This window comes from Biomphalaria glabrata, chromosome 8 (assembly GCF_947242115.1).
Source record: "Biomphalaria glabrata chromosome 8, xgBioGlab47.1, whole genome shotgun sequence".
NCBI classification, from domain to species: domain Eukaryota; kingdom Metazoa; phylum Mollusca; class Gastropoda; family Planorbidae; genus Biomphalaria; species Biomphalaria glabrata.
Window position 1 is genome coordinate 25,671,522 of NC_074718.1, and position 20,327 is coordinate 25,691,848.

The following is a 20,327-nucleotide window of genomic DNA, read 5'->3' on the forward strand; positions in this document are numbered from 1 at the left end:
AAATGTTGCACAGATATTTGTGATAGAGAACGTCTATAGCTATAGACTGCCTAGTCACAAGAAACTCTTAATAGCTTAAGGTTAGTCTTGTGTTCAAGCAAGACGGTGGATTTCATAATAACATCAAACCTTTACCAAAATGTGGAGACCGAAACTTCCCATAATGCTCTAGTGATATATAAAAAACTAATGGAACGACTGTCAAGCTTTCGCTTTATTTTCTGTAAGCTAAAATGCTGTGCTAAGTAATCTTGAGTGTGACAAGTTCATCTGCCTTTGATTCTGTCCGTACTTTTCAGTTAAAATGCGTGTGTGTGTGCGGCGTGTAGTATTGTAGTAGATAGTGTATTTCACATTTTACTGTCCTGACAGGAACGAAAATATTTAGTTTTGTAAACTTGTAATAGCAAATGTGTGTATGTGTGTCCCAGTTAAGAGTCAGGCTATTACGCTATATTTTGGATAAGATGTACAATGTGAAACAAAATGTGAAAGTTCGGTACGTGACGTTTCGGCGCAGCCGTTTTGGCGCGAGCAGTTTTGGCACAGGGGACGTTTTGGCGCGAGATATAATTTGACGATTATTTAATAAGCACTTAGCTTTTCTAACAATGTTTATTTGCCTCTAATATTGTATGTATAGTAGGAATTCTAACACCGTCCAGCGAATTGTTTTTTTTTCTTAAATAAAAGTTTTACTTAATTCATGAATATATAATAAGTCAAATTCATGAATGGTTATGACGGGCCTGACAAAACAATAACATTTACTATCACAGATGGGACGGGACATTCAGAGTCTCCCCTTCTATATACTTACAGATCTACGTTATTATGACAGAAAGAGGTTTTGTCCAGCCTGTCCTGGATGCACTACTGCCAAACAAAGAAGATGAAACATATCGCCGCATGTTTGAAGCAGTGAAAGAGTTGTGGCCAGATCTTAACCCTTCATCTGTTTCTATATATATATTAAGCAGGCTGCGACTGGAGCTATTCAGTCAACACATCCGTTATGTGCAAAATATAGCTGCTTGTTACATCTGACATAAAATATGCAAAAGAAATTGGTAGATGTACAACAATGAACCAGAGTTTTCTTTGGCAGCTAGAATAATAATTGCATTACCATTTGTTTCCATCGAGGACTTAGAGTTGGCTGTTGGAACACTGACAAAACATAGATATGCATCATTCTTTTTAAAAAAATAATACAATGAACGTGAATAATCTGACCAAAACATTTCGCGCCAAAATATCCCATGCGTCAAAACGGCTGCGCCAAAACGACCATCGCGCCAAAACGGCTGTTCCAAAACGGCCTGCTTCGGTGAAAGTTATTTCTATGTTTGATTACTTACCTCATTAGTTAATCTTTTAATTGTCCGATAACTAAATCCTCCACTGACTGCACAAAAGCTTGGCTCTTTACTCATCTGAGCTATAATTATTCAATTAGTTAAGAATCATATACTACAATTAATCAATCAATCAATTTTCTATCTATCTATCTATCTATCTATCTATCTATCTATCTATCTATCTATCTATCTATCTATCTATCTATCTATCTATCTATCTATCTATCTATCTATCTATCTTACCAGTCCATGGCCACTCGTCAAGGTGAAGGCCAGACTCATCACATAAATTTTTCTCATTTAAATCATTTAATGGACCTGCCAATAAAACACGAACACAGTTTGAACAAAACAGATCAATGTAGATTAATAGAGCTTCCGAATACGAGTCTTTAATCAAAATGTATACCATCTTTACCATAATCAAGATATACCCAAAGATATATATGAAAAATATACAAATACCTTATTCGGATTATCACATTTTATCTATTTAAATTCTCCCATCGAACTCCAACTTACCTTCAAAGACCTGTACAACGTTATCACTTCTACGTACAAACTTCATACAGGTAAATCTGTGAGATCTGGGAATGCAAATATTCAATATGGTAAATCTGTGGGAACTGAGGAATGCACTTATTTAAACAGATAAATCTGTAAGGCATTAGTGAACAGATGGAACCTATATAACTGGTTTTTAGTATATCTGGAAACAAATGTAATTTAAAATAAAATGATAAAAGTTGAAAACCCAGCCTTCATAGAAGATCTGAACTTACTTCAGCAGTTGAGCGTTACGGCGCCCCTGCATTAGATGGTAGAGGTACAAACCAAAAGAATAAAAATGTGGATCCTTGCCAAACAATTTATAGCAACATAAGCATTCATATTGAACAACCATGCGAGGGATAATTTAGTCATTGGCTAAACATTAAGACACCAATCAGAGAAGAAACCAAAATACAAATATGGAAAGTAACTTATTGTGAAATTAGAATTAACTTTAGTCCATTGAGGATGTAACTCTTAGAAGGAGTCAGCAGACGTTAGATAATGTGCCTGATAGAAAAAAGGATGGTTAGCACGTTTATAAGCAGCAAGATGTGTCCGACAGGGAAGTGGCCCAAGCCATGGACAAAATCTTATTATCATTTAGCTAATGAGCACCGAAAAACGCTGCCGAAGTTACCATATATTCAGTTTTACAATGTAAAAACTTAGCTAAGTCCGCCTGCGGTTCAAATGTTAAAGAGACTCAGCACAGTTGAAAACTAAATTTCAAGTCTTAAAGAGACTCAGAAGAGTTGAAAACTAAAGTTCAAGTCTTAAAGAGACTCAGCACAGTTGAAAACTAAAGTTCAAGTCTTAAAGAGACTAAGCAGAGTTGAAAACTAAAGTTCAAGTCTTAAAGAGACTCAGCACAGTTGAAAACTAAAGTTCAAGTCTTAAAGAGACTCAGCACAGTTGAAAACTAAAGTTCAAGTCTTAAAGAGACTCAGCACAGTTGAAAACTAAAGTTCAAGTCTTAAAGAGACTCAGCACAGTTGAAAACTAAAGTTCAAGTCTTAAAGAGACTCAGCACAGTTGAAAACTAAAGTTCAAGTCTTAAAGAGACTCAGCACAGTTGAAAACTAAAGTTCAAGTCTTAAAGAGACTCAGCACAGTTGAAAACTAAAGTTCAAGTCTTAAAGAGACTCAGCACAGTTGAAAACTAAAGTTCAAGTCTTAAAGAGACTAAGCAGAGTTGAAAACTAAAGTTCAAGTCTTAAAGAGACTCAGCACAGTTGAAAACTAAAGTTCAAGTCTTAAAGAGACTAAGCAGAGTTGAAAACTAAAGTTCAAGTCTTAAAGAGACTCAGCACAGTTGAAAACTAAAGTTCAAGTCTTAAAGAGACTCAGCACAGTTGAAAACTAAAGTTCAAGTCTTAAAGAGACTCAGCACAGTTAAAAACTAAAGTTCAAGTCTTAAAGAGACTAAGCAGAGTTGAAAACTAAAGTTCAAGTCTTAAAGAGACTCAGCAAGTTCAAGTCTTAAAAAAGTCTGATATTTAGCAAGTTAAAGGAGATTCTCTTACAGAGACAGAGACATGTAACGGAAGTAACACAAAAAATGCAGCCCAAGATTTGAATAGATTGAAATAAGTTAACGTTGAAGTGTTGGACGGAATGGACTAAAGGAATGATACATTTTAGGATTGAAAATGTCATTTTATTCATTGTGCATGGTGGAACTGTTTTTGTACAACGCCAGTTTCAAACATTTGGATTCAGGATAAGTACTTTTTTTTCTCATTAAAATATACTGTTCCATTAAAATAAAATATTGTTTATTGTACTTGTGTGCAACTAAAAACAAAATAATGTTAAGTCATGTGGATTATCTGACTATGATCTGACCATTGTATATAAACAAACAACGGATAGTACAACTATGTCCCATCAGTCCCAGGTATTTTGTAAGACCTTTGTACTATCACAAAAAAAGAGAGGGAGCCAAACATAGAAATATAATGGTAAGACAGCATTAAAGATCATAGGAGTTTAAAATAAAAGATTAGAGACAGAAGATTAGAGAATTGAGGACAATAAAAGGTTAAAATTATTTTTAAAACTACAAATCATTTCATTTGTAGACACATTACTTTTGTTGAATTGAGTAATTGGGAATTTTTAAAACAAAATCATATCTGTTGCAAACTATTACCAGGTTTGCGTTATAAATAATAAAGATAACACACTCTAATATATATCAAACAAATATAGCCATGACAACCAAATGAACAAGATCTATTTATAATTTCGTAATAATGTTGAATCTACTCTTTCTGAGACCATGAAACTTGCTTTGATTGTCTGCTGTGTTATGGCAATTTGATCTTTCTACAAAACTGAATATTAAAAAATAAAAAGGATTCACGAAACTTCCTCTCTGTTGCCCCAGCGACCCCCACCCCCTTCCATATTCGAAAGGGAATTAATGTATTGAAGAAAAATGCGCTTGCATAAAGTTAAATCCGAAAGATTCGTAAGTGAGTGTGTGTAAACCTTGATTGTCGATATGAAGTTGAGTGTAACACTATTGGCACCAGAGACACACACAAAGACACTCAGAGACACACACAAAGACACTCAGAGACACACACAAAGACACTCAGAGACACACACACAGACACTCAGACACACACACAAAGACACTCAGACACACACACAAAGACACTCAGAGACACACACAAAGACACTCAGACACACACACAAAGCTATTACAAACCTGCTAGATGGACTCGTAAACCATTAAGTCAAGATATAAACAATTATTCTAATAATCTCATCTAATTAAAAATACTATGAGGGCCTGGGAACAGATTTCAATCAAAGTCACTTTAGAAGATTTGCATATGGGTTTACCAAACAAAGGAAAATTTAGTCAGGACATGAGTATAATTACCTGACTAAATTTTCACTCGGAGTCGCGCTGTGAAAACTGGCGCCAAAATTGTAGAAGACAAGAGAAAGCACTTGAAGAAGAAAAGCGCCAGAGAAAAAAAAATGAGGGCAACCGACATAAGCTCCAGCTGGACATGCGCAGTGTCCAGCCCAACATTCAAGGCTCACATAGGTTTCATCAGCTATATGAGGGGTCACAAAACCCCAGTACAAAGCTCTCAGCGGTCAGCATGGATCCTAATGGACGAATTATACATGTATACTAATAGTTATGTAAGATTAAACAACTTTTCAATGTAGACAGCTCACTTCAAAATGTAGACCTCTAGAGTTCTTCTAAGTTGCTGAATACACTATTGTTGTGAATGCATTCGTTCGTTTCAATAAAAAAAAAGTAAAGTTCCCCATTCAGACGTTGCGATCTATGGGAAGACGATGTTAAGGTCATCCTTTTCTATGGCCAGCGGTTAACGAGTAGGGTGCCATATGGTCAGCACAACGACCAACCGCCTTTACTTTCACCAACTAAAGTCAGGTATCCGAAATTCATAATCCCAGTCTTCACCGAGATACGACCCCAGGCTCGGAAGTCAAGTGTTTAACCACTCAGCCACCGCTCCCCGATGCCATATATTCCGATGCCGATAGAAGCATTTGATGAAACGATTCAATGCATTTACGTTTTTAAATCTCCAGAATACGTTTGTGGAGTCCGTTATTATTGGATGAAACATTTGGACATCTCGCTATGTCTCATTGTCTGCACGATCTCATTTTCAACGTGAGTTTCTTTATAAATCTCAAGTTTGTCAAGTGTATTGCTGCAAACTTAAATGGCGTTCTAGCCTGGTTATCTTTCCTTAATCTCAACTCCTTCTCACCACTCACTAGTTTCATTTAAAGACATCTGCTATTATTTTGTCGATGCAGAAGCGCTTTATATGTAGATCAACACAAACCTTGGGGCAAACCCCCATGATGGATCGACCTGAGAGAGAAGAGGGAGGGAGGGAGAGATGCCTTGGAGTTTATTTTCCTAAGGGACATAAATGTTGTTATGCTATGTGATGTGATCCCTCTTTGAATATTCCCGTCACCTTCACCTTAATATCAACCAAGTAATGATGACGTCATTACAAAAGTTTCAAAAGTTGAATCCCAGGTGAAAATATTATTAAAAAATAGGATTTTCTTTTTTATTGTTTTGAAGATTTTCACGAAATAGAAAACAATGTCAAAGACCCTAAGTAGAACATCAATATTCTAATAAGGCTTATGTTCTAGTCCGAAGATTAATGAGGAGTGGCAGTAGTTCACGTGACCCCAGCTGCGACCTACATATTTAGCCACATGTAGCGGAGACATATCCATAACTTCAATATTACAAACTAAATAAAAGCTTAGAACGGAAGAGTTAAGAACATTTGATTTCACAAGTACTCAAAATAAAAAAAATATATCATAAAACTTAAAACAATTAATTCTTATCAATACGTCCTTTCATTTGTTCACCGGATACACCAAATAGCTGGCTAATAGTCGTTTTTTTTCCGCTACGTATGAAAATCCCCAATACTGTAACACATCATTCGCAAGATCGACACAAGTTGTTTTTTTTCTTTAAAACGAGTTGTTTTTTTAATTTTGATCTCTGCTGTAACAGTTTCAATTACTTTAACCCCCGTGAACTTAAAGCGAATAAATATCTACACATAACATTGTTAGAAGTTGCCAGGAAAATAAAGTTCACGAATCTGAACATATCAATCTATAAATTCTCTCCCCTTAATATTTCCTCCCCCCCCCCTTTTATCCCCCCTTCCCCCCCCCCCCCGGGTTTCATTCTCTCTTTCCTTACAGCTCGGCGGCTAAACTTTCATTTACTGGTAATCTGTACTGAACTTTCCTTCATAAATCTTAGTTCTTCCCTCCGGCAACAGTTTTTTGTTTTTTATCATTTCGACATTGCAGCTCAGAGAAGAGAGAGAGAGCTCTGATCCTCATTCAATTCCTAATCAAAACTCATAGATTTATTGTCTGTCACATCCTATCCCCAGCGTCTCCGCCTGTACACTGGCCTGCACATTTACAGTTGTATGTATTGGGAGTGATGGTGGCTACCGTTTGATAACATTAGGAGATAAACTTGGCTCTGGGTCGGTTCTCTGCCTGTCATTCAGATATCTCTCCCCCCATCCACCTCCCCTTTTTTTTCATTCAAAACCCCCTTCCCCCATCTCTTCTCCTCGACTTCTCTAATCAGGGTGTAGGGACGATGATTGTGATTAATCCAGGATGATGACCAATCAATACCTGCGGCTATCCATGACCAGGGATGTCAGAGTTCTTCAAAAAAAAAAAAAAAAAGGCTGGCTCCGGCCAAGCGGTGGTCATAGAACTTTTGTTCCGGCCCTCAGGCCATGATCTGTTTTTCTAGAGTTTTTTTTTTTCTTCTCCTGCTGGGTTTTGTCATGTTCAAATGATCCAGGCAGAAATGGAGTCGTACAGAAGTTCGGCTAATCTTTTCAAATATAATCTAAATGATTTATCAATAGCCACAAGATGAATGTAGTTATGCTTAGCTGTTACTATTTGTATGTCATACGTAGGCTACAACCTAACAAAAAGAACTTATACAACAGATTTTCTGTTTTAGCCAAGCATCGTTTTAGAACAAATTCTACTACAAACAGTTACACAAGCAAAATAAAAAAAATACTTGAAAAAAAAAAGAACAGCAATTTACTGTCATATCTCTCAACAATACCTCTTATCTACCAATTGGTAAATAAAAATTAAATTAATTTCAACTATTTAATTAACTCATTGTTGATTTTTTAATTGATTCGTGTTTTGTTTGGGACAATGAATAATTATGTAAAGTTTCAACTTGATCCGAGAAGCGGGAGAAATAAAATGTTCAAAATGTGTACCAGACGGAGGAGTCTGTTGATAGATTGTTGATATATGCTTTGTTGTTTGAAAGATAAACTTATGTTGTATTTTCTTCAAATCATCTGGCATGAGGATTTGGAGTTGCCGTGAATATGAGACAAACACTATTAAGATGCAATCAAATGACAGTGTATAATTATCTAAAGTTCAATTCTATTAATCTCAAACTACAAACAATAAATAGAGATAAACTACTCTTCAGACACAGGATACTATAATATTAATGATGATCAATTAGACTAACCAACTATGTACCATTCACTAGCCACATCTAGCTTTCACTTCAAAAGCTCTAAAGGTAACTAACCCTTACGGTAATTCAGTATAAAAACATCTACCTTCCTTATAATCTCGTTCTCAAAAACTCTATAACCTTACTCCCACGGCCAGGCTATCAGCCTTCACCTTTAGTTTCCCGCCTTTTTTTTCTTCACTTTAACTCATGCACGTGCATCTGCACTCATAATCGTCTGGCCATGCATCACATTTTAGCGGCTAGCCTTGACCTTGTGTCCCTGCCTACAATCTTAAGCGTGATACCTATATTGCGTTACTTTTAATTTTGTTTTCAGAAATGACACGTTTAAATCAAATACTAAAGACATGATGAATGTCTGTAACATTTAATGTGTCGGTTTAGATTGTTTAAAGTTAAAGAAGCAGGAGACTGTATGGAGATGACCTTTGTTTGACATGTTGCGGGTGTTCCTCCAGAGTTTAAGATGTTTGTCTTCCTAGGTCAAACCTCCAGCAGGACGACGGGGGATAGTATCGAGCAGGGTATAAACCCGGGACCATTGAGACAACTGAATGACAGAGCAGCGCGCACACCGCTTGATCAGACGGCCATTCATTTTCCACCACATCTACCCAACTTCCAGTACAAGTTGTTATGTATTCTTTGAGTATTGATAAGCTGGAATAGTCAATGTGGCTGGTATCCGACATTACAAATATTTGACCATGTCACAGAATGACAAGTTCTACGTCTAATACTGCCATGGCTTGTGACATCATGAAATTCTAAACTGGAATCGATTTTGGTCAGTTCTGGTCAGCGAAAGATGTTTCCTTTGACTAGATTCTGATCACTTTTAGATGCGCATGGCCAGTCTCTGGCCAATGAAGGTGTTGTTTTTACTGAGGTCATGTTCATGGCCGGTTTCTGGTCATCTAAAAAATTTTCTGACTAGCACGTTAAAAGGCGGACATTTGGGGTCACCAGTAGGATGCTTTTGACCATTGATTATTATAAAAATGTGTTGTTATGTAGCACTTCCTCCTAAATTTATACAATCTTCTTAATCAACATGACAATTTTGGTCTCTTTAATTAGAGGATGTTTAGAAATTCAATTGCAGTCTATAGAATTTTCTGTAGTTGCTTAAATTGTGGCCAGGAACAAGAACTTTCATTCTCTTGCTTCCACTCTAGATCTAGTGTACAATGGTTGTGGAAGGTGGACACTGAAAGCTGAGGCGGAAAGAAAACATTCCAGCCTTTAAGAGTCAATGCTACAGAAAGTGCTGGGTTAACAGGAAAAGAAGACTCAAGTCAAGAACTTCTCAATATTGTCAAGAGACGAGAGCTGAGCTGAGCTGGTTTAGTCCTTATATGACATGACTCTATATATCAAAAGTCATTCTGCAAGGTACATTGAACACGAAGAAAGGTTTGTTCAAAGAAAAGCTGGATGGATAACATAGAAGAATGGACGGGCCTCTCTCTTAATATCCTGCTAAGAACAGCTGCTGACCGAAAAATGTGAAGGAATTTGGTTACGCAAATTGTCACATCACCCCTACGAAGCAGAAACAGAAGAAGAGCTAGCTCATAGCTGACTAGGTGATTCGCATACACGAGATTTCCACAGCATATGCAAATAAATGCTGAAAAAAATCAAATTATGACCAATAGCTAACAGGGCTTTAGCATTGGAGGTGAAAAGCTGACAAGTGGAAGTAGTTTAAACACCACGGAGCTTTCGTCTCAGTTGAAGGAACCAAACCCAAACTAATAGCTCGAATTGCAAAGTCCACAGCAGCCTTTGAAAACTCAAATCAATGTGGAAATTTTTTTTAAACACTCAAAGATAAATAGCCCTCGACACCAAAGTCAGACTGATACGCTCCCTGGTCATGGCCACATTTTTGTATGCTTGCGAGTCTGCAGAGCTAGAGAGGAGGATCCTAGAAATGGAATTGAGATGCTACAGAAGGATCCTAGGTATCATATTTAAAGACCGCAAATGAAAAGATTAAAGACAGGATTATTACAGCGATTGTACCCCACGATGATTGGCTAATTATTGTAAAAAAAAAATCAAACTAAAACAAGGTCTTGGGGGCTCGCAAAGACCTTCCTTCAGCGAACAGTACCAGGAAAAAAAAGAAGAGGAAGGCAGAAAAAGCAATGTGGAGAAATCATAAAAGAATGGCCATTGAAAGAGCTTCTATCTAAGCCAAAAGGTAGAGGAATGGAAAAAAAGGGTCGACAAATCTTATGTGGGTGCCCCAACGGTTCAACAGACCAAAGGATATGTGGGATGGTGAGGAGAATGTGGAAAGATGTAAGTTGAAGTCGGTGTTGTTGTATATAGATAATTACTACTAAGGAAGCAATTTTTCTGTTGTTTAAATCTAAGTGTCCGTCATTTAATCAATAGGATTGCTGATTTAATCAGGACTATGTATATCTATGTTATATTATGTTATATTCTAAGAACAATTAAGGATCACAAAGTGTCGGAGATTTGATGGTATGTACTACTTGGTTTGTGTTCTCTATTTTTTTTTTCAGAGGTGGGGGGGGGTGTTATTGTGAGTCGAACATATGCAATGCTTCTTGTGTGTGATTTTCTTTATGTGCACTTAAAGACAAGGAAAGATTTGCACTCTTTGAACTTTCAGTTATAACACATAGATGTTAGTTCCATAGAACGCTTATACTATTATTGTTTTAAAAGTATAGTGGATAGCTCAACAAAAGGGCAAAGGTCATGTTTCCCCCCCCCCTCAAATTGTGAGAAGGGAAAAAAACAACTTAGATTAAATGATAACAATCAACACTACATATTTTTTGTTTCATTCTATAATTTGATTTTAACTACGAAAACAATTTAATTTTAAATGTTTGAAATTAAAACCAAAAGTGTTCATTTGATCGCTAATTTCAAAAGCCACTTTTAGCTCATGTTGTGAACATTGAAATCATATAACCGAGGTTCTCAAATTGTATTGCTATAGCACTGTACATATATTCTGACTTTTCAAAGACAGTCAACCTTTTTAGAACTCCGAAACCAGCTTTGAATAACGTATTTTAAGGACCTGTCCCACTTCCCATCAAAACAACAACAACAATACATACACACACTTATTTACTACCATACTATTTTACACATATTTTACTACTTTCTTTCACTATTGATCAGATCAGTTCTGTATTTAAATCTAGAAATAAACTATGGGTTACTTATTTGTGACAGAATCGTTGTCTTCAATGACAGAGCCTGGAGTCTGTGGTTTATATTATTTTCGTTTTAATCTTATATTACAGAAAAACTTTTTTTAGTTGACATTTGAATACATTGTTATTCATTTCTGACTTCATTTTTACTTAGACTTACAGCTTTTTATTATTTCTAACGTTTTGTATTAATTTCTGTAGACCCGTAGTTCTACTTGCTGCACTAGTTGCCCTGTGGATGACAATGTCAGACACACTCGTTTAGACAAACACTGCAAACATTCTGATTGCTTTTCATCGCCTCCCCCATGAATATCTTCCTGTTTCCCAGTTATGACGTTTTATCCTATTGACATCATTTTCGCATTTTGAAGATGTATGTTTTATTACAAAGGTCAAAGTTTTCGTGTGAAACCATGAAAACAATTAACCTGGGGATTTCGGTTTTGTTAAGAAATAAATACATTGAAGTTCAAATTGAAATGACTCGGTGCAAGTCTCTCTCTTCAACCTTTCTGTCGATGTGACAATGTGGTAGCTGCCTGGCCGATTGGTATGGGCTTTGGGCTGTCGTCGCTAAGTCCCAGATTCGAACTCTTTCCGACGCTTTACTCGACCTTCCTGCAAGACGAAATAATCTATCTGATCTGATCTGATTATCTTTTTTTTCTTTCACTATTTCATCCCTCTGTCTAAATTATAACTCTATATGAATATCAATCTTTGTTACGCCCACGAGCAGATGAGACATACACCAAAACAGACTCCTTCAATAGTTGACTATGAGAATTTCAATTTATGTTTCAACAAATAATAATGTCAATAATAACCTCGTTTACATTCCTCCATTGACTAATTCCTTTCTTCTTCCTCTTGTAACACACGTTCGCACCATTTCACATTCACATTACGCTGCGCACGTACGAATCTTATACAGTCATATTTACAATACCTCTATTCAGGTCACTCCGTCAAGGAACCTGGACAGCTGATCTCAAAAATGATTCTAACGATTTTCCTAGCAATTCAACAGTTGATGTATGTCGCTGAGAAAAGAATTACTAGCTCGTTGGCCACACGGGGAAAACTCTAGTTTGACCGTTATCATTTTTCTAGTAATAAATTAAATAAATTTACATTTGGCTAGAGATCTATATCTAGGATTCTAGGTCTAGATCTAACATCTGTTTTGAAAGGACTATCGCGTTCATGAAAGGACTATCGCATTCGGGTATTTCCGAATGTAAGTCTTTATTGATTCAAGAGTTTAATAAATTAATGTCAGGAAGATTTTGGGCCTTGTCTTTCCAGTCTAGACTACTCTTGATTTCAATGCTTATCATTTGGAATATTATAAAGTGTACTAGATCTGTACATTCACTTAACCAGGTTTCTTTCTCGGGTAAAAGGAGGGAGGGGCTGGGTAAGAAAATGTTCCATTGTTCATTAATCGAACTTTCATTACTTTTGAAGAGAAAAACAATCGCTCCATAAGTTGCATAAGGGAGGTATGGTCTTTTTCAAAAGTTTTTTTCAAGTTTTTTCTTGTTCTGTGTCTATGTTATGATTGTTATCTGTTTGACTGTCTTAACTCGTTGGAAGCAACAGAGTGATTTAGTTGTTGTCAGGTGTTCGTAATGGATCGCTGCTGAAATTAAAAGAAAAACATCAGCACCAACAAGAACGACAACCACTATCTTAACAGCAATGTGGATGTTCGGTTTGATTAATTAACTCAAGAAAAGCACGGGCAGGGTCTGATGTCATATCAATGATTTTGAAATGTGCCATTGAATATTTGGCTTTAATCATTTTTTGAAAAGTCTGAATGGCTATAATGTGTGTTTCAGTTTGTGTGTATGTGTGTGCCTGCAAGCGTGTTCTGAATACGAGTGTATATGATATACAGAACATGATATACACACACACTTTATTTTCAAACTTTCGGTCAGGAGAAACACGTTAAGTTTGCATGTCAACCCACTTACTTGAATGAAAACTGTATCTCCAAATATCCGCTGCCTGGCGACCATACCCAAATATGGGAAAGACTTCGGGAGTCAACCATAGGGAAATATCCGAAGCCGACGCCCTTTAGACCTCTTTAAAAACAGAGTGGCTGAAAATGCGACGCTGCTGATCCTAAACTGTTCGGGTAATTGCCATTTCTTTCGACACAACATAAGCGTGAAGAGGAGTTGAACTACTGCATAGGCCACATTGTTTTTGATCATTGCGGTCGATGAGATGAACCCTAGTCGTTCTACGACTCAAAGGGTCTAGAAATCTTGGAGCTTATTTCTTCTAATTATAAGAACACTGATTATCAGTATTTTTTTATTTTTGAAGGAATAATACTTTAACAAGATCCTTTAGTTTAGTGTTTCTTAAACTGTGGTACGTAGACCCCCAGTGGATTTGCGAGACGACCGAAGGGGATAAGCAGAAGGATTAAAACTTGTATACAATTAAAAAAAACTTCTTTGGTAAAAGTCAGTTTATGCGATCGGATAATGATTACCTCTTAGCATTCACATACCTCTGCCACCATGTTAAATAAGATCTATGTTCAGTCCACAATAAGCAAGCAGCTACCAGTAGCGTCCCGACGGAAAACAAAACGTGTTCTCTTGAACGAGTGTGCACCTTTGCGCATCATATCGACACGAATAATAAATAACTCGCCCCTTATAACTGTTCAATACGTTTATAACATGGGCTACCATTCTATGACGACCTAAACCAAAGATTTGAAAACACTTCAATATTCTCGACTGCGTAATGAACCCTTTTGCGGTTGGACAAACTCAGACCCTAATTACAAATAAACCCATTCTAAAGCATGAGCAGCTTATTGAAATATCATAAAAAGACGAGGAACTTAAAACCAAATTTTAAACAAAGATACCAAAAAATTCTGGTTACAAAAACATATTTCCCGTCTTCTAATGTGGGGATTCATTCCCATAATGAGCCTCTTAAATAAAATAAACAGACTCGAAATGTGTGCTCCTTGAGCCGGGCATAAATACACTTACATAAATACACTTACATAAATACACTTACATAAATACACTTACATAAATACACTTACATAAATACACTTACATAAATACACTTACATAAATACACTTACATAAATACACTTACATAAATACACTTACATAAATACACTTACATAAATACACTTACATAAATACACTTACATAAATACACTTACATAAATACACTTACATAAATACACTTACATAAATACACTTACATAAATACACTTACATAAATACATTTTTACAGAGTCTCAACAACCTCATCCAAGTCTTTCTTTTGTTTAAATTATTTGTTTAAAATGTATAATCTCAAACCCTCCTTCTTATCATCAACCTTGTCTTTCCTTTGCATTCCTCGAGATCTCTTACTATTTTTTAATGGCTCTCCCGCTCTTTCTTTCAACACAGGGATTTTGTTGGTTACTAATACCATGTGCATTTAAGTAGCTTTTTCACTTAATGGTCCGTGGGTAAGTTTTGACTTTATGAAGGGGTCACCGGGTCAAAAAAGTTTGAGAACCTCTGCTTTAGTTGATACCAGTACATTGGATCTCCACGTAAACTTTATTGGATACAAAGAGAATGCGTGATGCTCGAGGTGAGTCCCTTTTTAAAGGTATGTCCCATCTTACCTGTCAGCATTGTACTGGATGACCTTGAAGGTGTTCTCTCGCTCCTCGCTGATGCAGGTCCTGTTGAAAACGTGAAGTCTCTCGGAGCACTTCTCGACCCTGGCCTTGTGATGGATACGTTGGGAAGTCCTCTCACAGGATTTGTCTTTCACCTCACGAAATCTGGTCAAATGGCCGTTCTGAGAGATCAAATAAAAAATATCATTCACATTTTAAAAAAGTGATGGTAATTTTGTGTGTGTTGGAAAACAAAATGCTAGATTATTTTTAAAGAAAATAAATGTGACAGTGACAGAACGTCCAATGGTATGGAAAATTAACAAAAGACTTTATTGTTTCATACCGGTCTGACCTTCCCTTAGACATGATTCAAAGCATCTTTTAGGAGTAGATGTCTTGTATCTTATAGGAATAAATGTCACGAATCTTATGTCAACAAAAGTTGTGTATTTTATATGAACGAATGTCATGCATTTTATATGAACACACGTCATGTATTTAAACAGATAAGATTTTTTAATACTTTTTTCAAGATCCTTCTTAAAACTGTAGATATTTTTTATAAATAAATTTAAGTTCTCAAATTTGTTAAGCTTTCGTACAGTGGAATTCTCCGGCATTACGTTTGACTTTGGGTCATCAAATTTAAGTTCTGAAAATACCAAGACACATTAACAAACGAAATCCAATGTAATACCAATAAATATCTATTGACGATGTAGTTAGACCACTGTCGGATCCAGGGGGGGGGCGGTGGGGGCGATCGCAGGGGGGTTGGCGGAAGAATTTTGGTATAGAATTCACACAATTTGTATACGAATTTATTACTTATGTTAATAATATATACTAATTATTTATATTTCAACCTATTTTTAGATTATTTATTCGTAGAAATCACAGCTTGTTAACAGAATCAATTAAATATCTATATGATTAAACTTGTTATTGGTATTTTAACCGATCTTTATATTATGTCGTTCACCTGTTGGCCGATTGGAAAGGGAGGAGCGAATACCTCTACTGCCCTTCCCATTTAAACCCTTTGAGTGGGGAGGGGGTCGGTCCTACTTTAATGGAGAAATCATAGTATGTGAACAAAATTAGTCGAATATCTATATAATATAAACAGATGGAAGTGCGATACATGCAATCACCTTCCCCCCATCCGACAAACCAATAATTTTTCTTTTTGTATTATAGTAAGAAATTACAAAATTAAAAAAATGTATTACTAATACAATTTATATATGCTATAAAGTAAATTCTAATATCGAGTCGCCCAACCCCTATTCTTTAATGCAAAATGCAATCATTAGCAGAAATTATAAAAAGGAGCGAGGATTAATCGTTTTCATTTTATCGCCCTTCCCCTTTCCAGACAGAGTTTGTGTAATTTCACATGAATTTATCATAACTATTTTAAAAAAGACTTTTCTTTGGAAAAGTTTTAATTCAAACGAAATTTTTCAATATAACAGTCACGGTTGAGATGAGTTCAAAAGCCAGATAATCTTTTCCTAGTCGACTTTTTCCAACCTTTACTCTATCTCAAATTTTTCTAGTTAAATAAATTTAGGACTATAACTCACAATTTATACTTTAATTTTATTGAATCGAATTTAATCGAATTTTTTTTTTCGGCGGCGATCCTCAAAGCCTTAATCTAAATATGTGGGGTATCTTATCTTTTCAAAGAACAAATCGGTTGTATTTGCAATGTATTAAGGGACTATAAATTCATATTAGAATATTTTTCCACATTTTTCAAAAGGTCCTTTATAATAGAATGAATAATGAGCTGTAGGTCAGGAGAATGCGTTACTGCAGTGAAGAATGCAAGAAAACGCTTTTAGTGTCGAGGCTTCGCCCCGAACCTCACTGATGAATAATGAGCTGTAGATGTCAGGAGAATGCGTTTCAGCCGTGAAAAATGCAACAAAACGCTTTTGGGTGTCGGCCCGAACCCCACCGAGGAAACTTACAGCGCTCTCCCAGACCCTCAAGCTTGAAAGAGAAAGGCCTCAACATGACTGTTTTTTGTTCTGCTTTTTTTCGCCGAAGATTGAGAAACAGTCTTATTTTATTCTCATATATCGAATATATATATATATATATATATATATATGCTGTACGCACGTTTATGTATAGGGTTAGGGTTTACTGGGCGGTAGGTTTAGGGTTTTGAAAAAAATCGCCCCTCCCCTCTCCAAAGTTCTGGATCCGCCAGTGAGTTAGACACTAGACATAATGTATGTCTATTTACGATGCATTATTTCTTAAAAAAAAAGGATAAACATTAAAAACGTAGGATCATAGTGACACCTGTAACACTGACCTTGATTATAATGTCCTGCTTCTCAGCCGACTGAGGCACATGTCGAATAAATAGCCACCAGACTCTGGTTGACCACGGCTTGAGCTGCCCGTCCTCAGATGGACTTTGGACGAAGTCGGGAAAGTGGCAAGTCTCCAATGGCGCTAAAAAAAAGATTAAACAAAGCCATGTAAGCTTTCAATGCGTTTTGAAATGAATAGATGGCAATTAACAATATCATGAGAAGTAAAGGATCCACATATAAACAGAGGCGTTGCTAGGGTAAGGGGAGGATGGGTGATAATTTGAAAATAAAAAAAAATTCCCTCACTTGAGGGGGCCCCAAAATGAGTTGTTTTTTTATACAAAATATTAAATATGCAGGGGTCTACAAAGAGGTCAAGCCCCCCCCCCCACCTCCCATGCCCCGAAAGGATAACAAAATATAAGAATCAATATAGGATAGGTGGCTGTAGCATTAACTCATGGCTGACTATCAAGGAGACTTGAGTTCGACCGTGTGAACTAGTTTGTTGATCATCTAAAAGCAGCACAGAAACGTTCTCCTACCGACCTCTCTACCCCCCCCCCCGACAGGTCCACAAAAGATATTGGACCATAGCCCTCTTAATCGGACAAGCCCGTTATTATACCAATTAGTCGGAATCTACTGAAATTATTTATACTTATACCTATAACAGGAGGCGCGGTGGTTGAGCGGTAAAGCGCTAGGCTTTCCGAACCGGTGGTTCCGGGTTCAAATCCTGGTGAAGACTGGGCTTGACCTGCATTTTGCTTAGTATTTAATGTAAAAAAAAATTCGAACACTCATTTGGTGCCCGACTTCAAATTGGGGGACCGATGGGAGTTTCAAGTTCTCTCTTCCCAACTCTAGCTATGCCACTGTTTAATTTGAATTAGACTGTGACGATTGTTACAATATTATTGCTTTAGGGCCAGAGTCAGATTTGCTTGAAACCCTGTATATTAACTATGAATGTATCGTCCAAAAGATAGAGAGAGTTGGTATCTCAATACGTGAGGAACTAGAGAGTGTCGCGTGAGAATCATTTTAATGAGCTGATACATGTACTTCCAGAAGAGCACTGAGTTACTACATTCTAAATAAAAATATAAATATGTTACGTTCGTAGAAAAAAAAAACGGGCGTCATTTTTTACTACAGTAATTAGTTATGTAATATGTTCCTGACAACTAATTGATACAATTGCACTTCATATAAAAAAGTATTTTTTGTTTTTTTGTCAAACGTTTTAATCAAAATATTAAATGAAAAAAATATAATGAGCCCAAATAGAACTTAAAAGCCCGCACATTTCGCTGGTAAGGATTTTTTTTTCCCGTCTTTAATTCCAGAGTAGCGAGCGATTCTTACAACCGATGTTTCTGTTGGAAAAAACTCATCTCAGGAAATCTGGGCCAAAGGGAGACAAGAGAAAGAAAGTAGTTAGTTTTAAACTCTCTCAGTACCATGGTGCCGGAACTCGACTATTTACAGATTGATCATCCGGCGTCTGACGGAGAGTCCCGAGATTACCTGCCCCGGGGCCTAAGCGGCCTTATTATTTGATTTGACGTGGCCCTCGAAAACCACAAGTAAACAAGCCGGAAAAAAATCAGGGCCAAATTAAATCTGCTTTGTACAGACTGTGTGTGTGGAGGCTGGGGGTGGGAGAGGGGAAAATTGGAAGAGAGGGAGGAGGGGGCGTCTTTGTCTAGCTTGTACAGATATGACGGATGGTGGGGTTAGTGGGCAAAAAGAGATCAACGTTAAGTGTGTAGGGAATGGTTTGGAGTATGGGGAAATGCTTTGAGAGTGGGGAATCGTTTGGAGTGTGGGGAAATGTTTGGTGTGTGGGGAAACGTTTGGTGTGTGAGGAAATGTTTGGAGTGTGGGTAAATGTTTGCAGTGTGGGTAAATGTTTTGAGTGTGGGGAAATGTTTGGAGTGTGGGAAAATGTTTAGAGTGGGGGGAATTATGGAGTGTGGGAAAATGCTTTGAGAGTGGAGCATCGTTTGAAGTGTGGGGAAACGTTTGGAGTGTGGGGAAACGTTTGGAGTGTGGGGAAATGTTTGGAGTGTGGGGAAATGTTTGGAGTGTGGGGAAATGTTTGGAGTGTGGGGAAATGTTTGGAGTGTAGGGAAACGTTTGGAGTGTGGGGAAATGTTTGGAGTGTGGGGAAATGTTTGTAGTGTGGGGAAATGTTTGTAGTGTGGGGAAATGTTTGGAGTGTGGGGAAATGTTTGGAGTGTGGGGAAACGTTTGGAGTGTGGGGAAACGTTTGGAGTGTGGGGAAATGTTTGGAGTGTGGGGAAATGTTTGGAGTGTGTGTAAACGTTTGGAGTGTGGGGAAACGTTTGGAGTGTGGGGAAACGTTTGGAGTGTGGGGAAATGTTTGGAGTTTGGGGAAACGTTTGGAGTGTGGGGAAATGTTTGGTGTGTGTGGGGAAATTTTTACAGTGTGGGGAAAAGTTTGCAGTGTGGGGAAATGTTTGTAACGTCTAGAGTCTTTGGAGAATAAGGCGTCTGGGGAAGCATTTGGAGAGTGTAGAAATGTTAAGGGAGTGGAAAATGTTTCGATTATGGGGAAATGTTTCGACTATGGAGACATGTTTCGACTATGGGAAAATGTCAAGATTATGGGGACCTCTCATGACTATTGGGAAATGTCAAGATTATGGGGGGATTTGTCTCGATTAAAGTAAAAAGTAAAATAAAGGAACCCTTTTGGTAAAACAAATTTCATTTCATTTCATTTCTTAAGATTTTATATCTCTTGGTAAAAAAAAAGGGAATTTTTTGAAATGTTGAGGTACATTCATTTGCGTCTACTGTGAGAACAATGAAGAATGTAGTAACATTGCAATAGGAATCAGGAATCTATATTTTAAGATAAACTGCTGTAGTGTTTGTGGCTATGGCCAACTTTGATCTCTTAAAAGTGAACCTTATTAAAAAGAAAAAACCAATATGCAATGTATAAGCTATCTATTAAAAAACTGTTAAAGGCGAGAAGTTTGCGTTTCTCAATGGTCTTATATGCGGTTCAGAAACTTGGAGAGTCACTAAAACAAATATGGA

The 20,327-nt window shown here is 36.9% G+C and overlaps 1 protein-coding gene across 1 annotated transcript in view; it reads right to left on the reverse strand.

Annotated features, from left to right (window-relative positions):
* The window catches only part of LOC106052237 (uncharacterized), a 131,692-nt gene that overhangs the window by 35,016 nt on the left and 76,349 nt on the right, over nucleotides 1-20,327 (reverse strand). The window contains exons 3-7 of the mRNA XM_056038186.1: nucleotides 17,246-17,388; nucleotides 14,911-15,089; nucleotides 1,884-1,948; nucleotides 1,605-1,679; nucleotides 1,362-1,441 (exon numbers count right to left, since the gene is read on the reverse strand). Coding sequence (XP_055894161.1) covers nucleotides 1,362-1,441; nucleotides 1,605-1,679; nucleotides 1,884-1,948; nucleotides 14,911-15,089; nucleotides 17,246-17,388 — 542 coding nt within the window. The remainder of the gene's footprint in view (nucleotides 1-1,361; nucleotides 1,442-1,604; nucleotides 1,680-1,883; nucleotides 1,949-14,910; nucleotides 15,090-17,245; nucleotides 17,389-20,327) is intronic.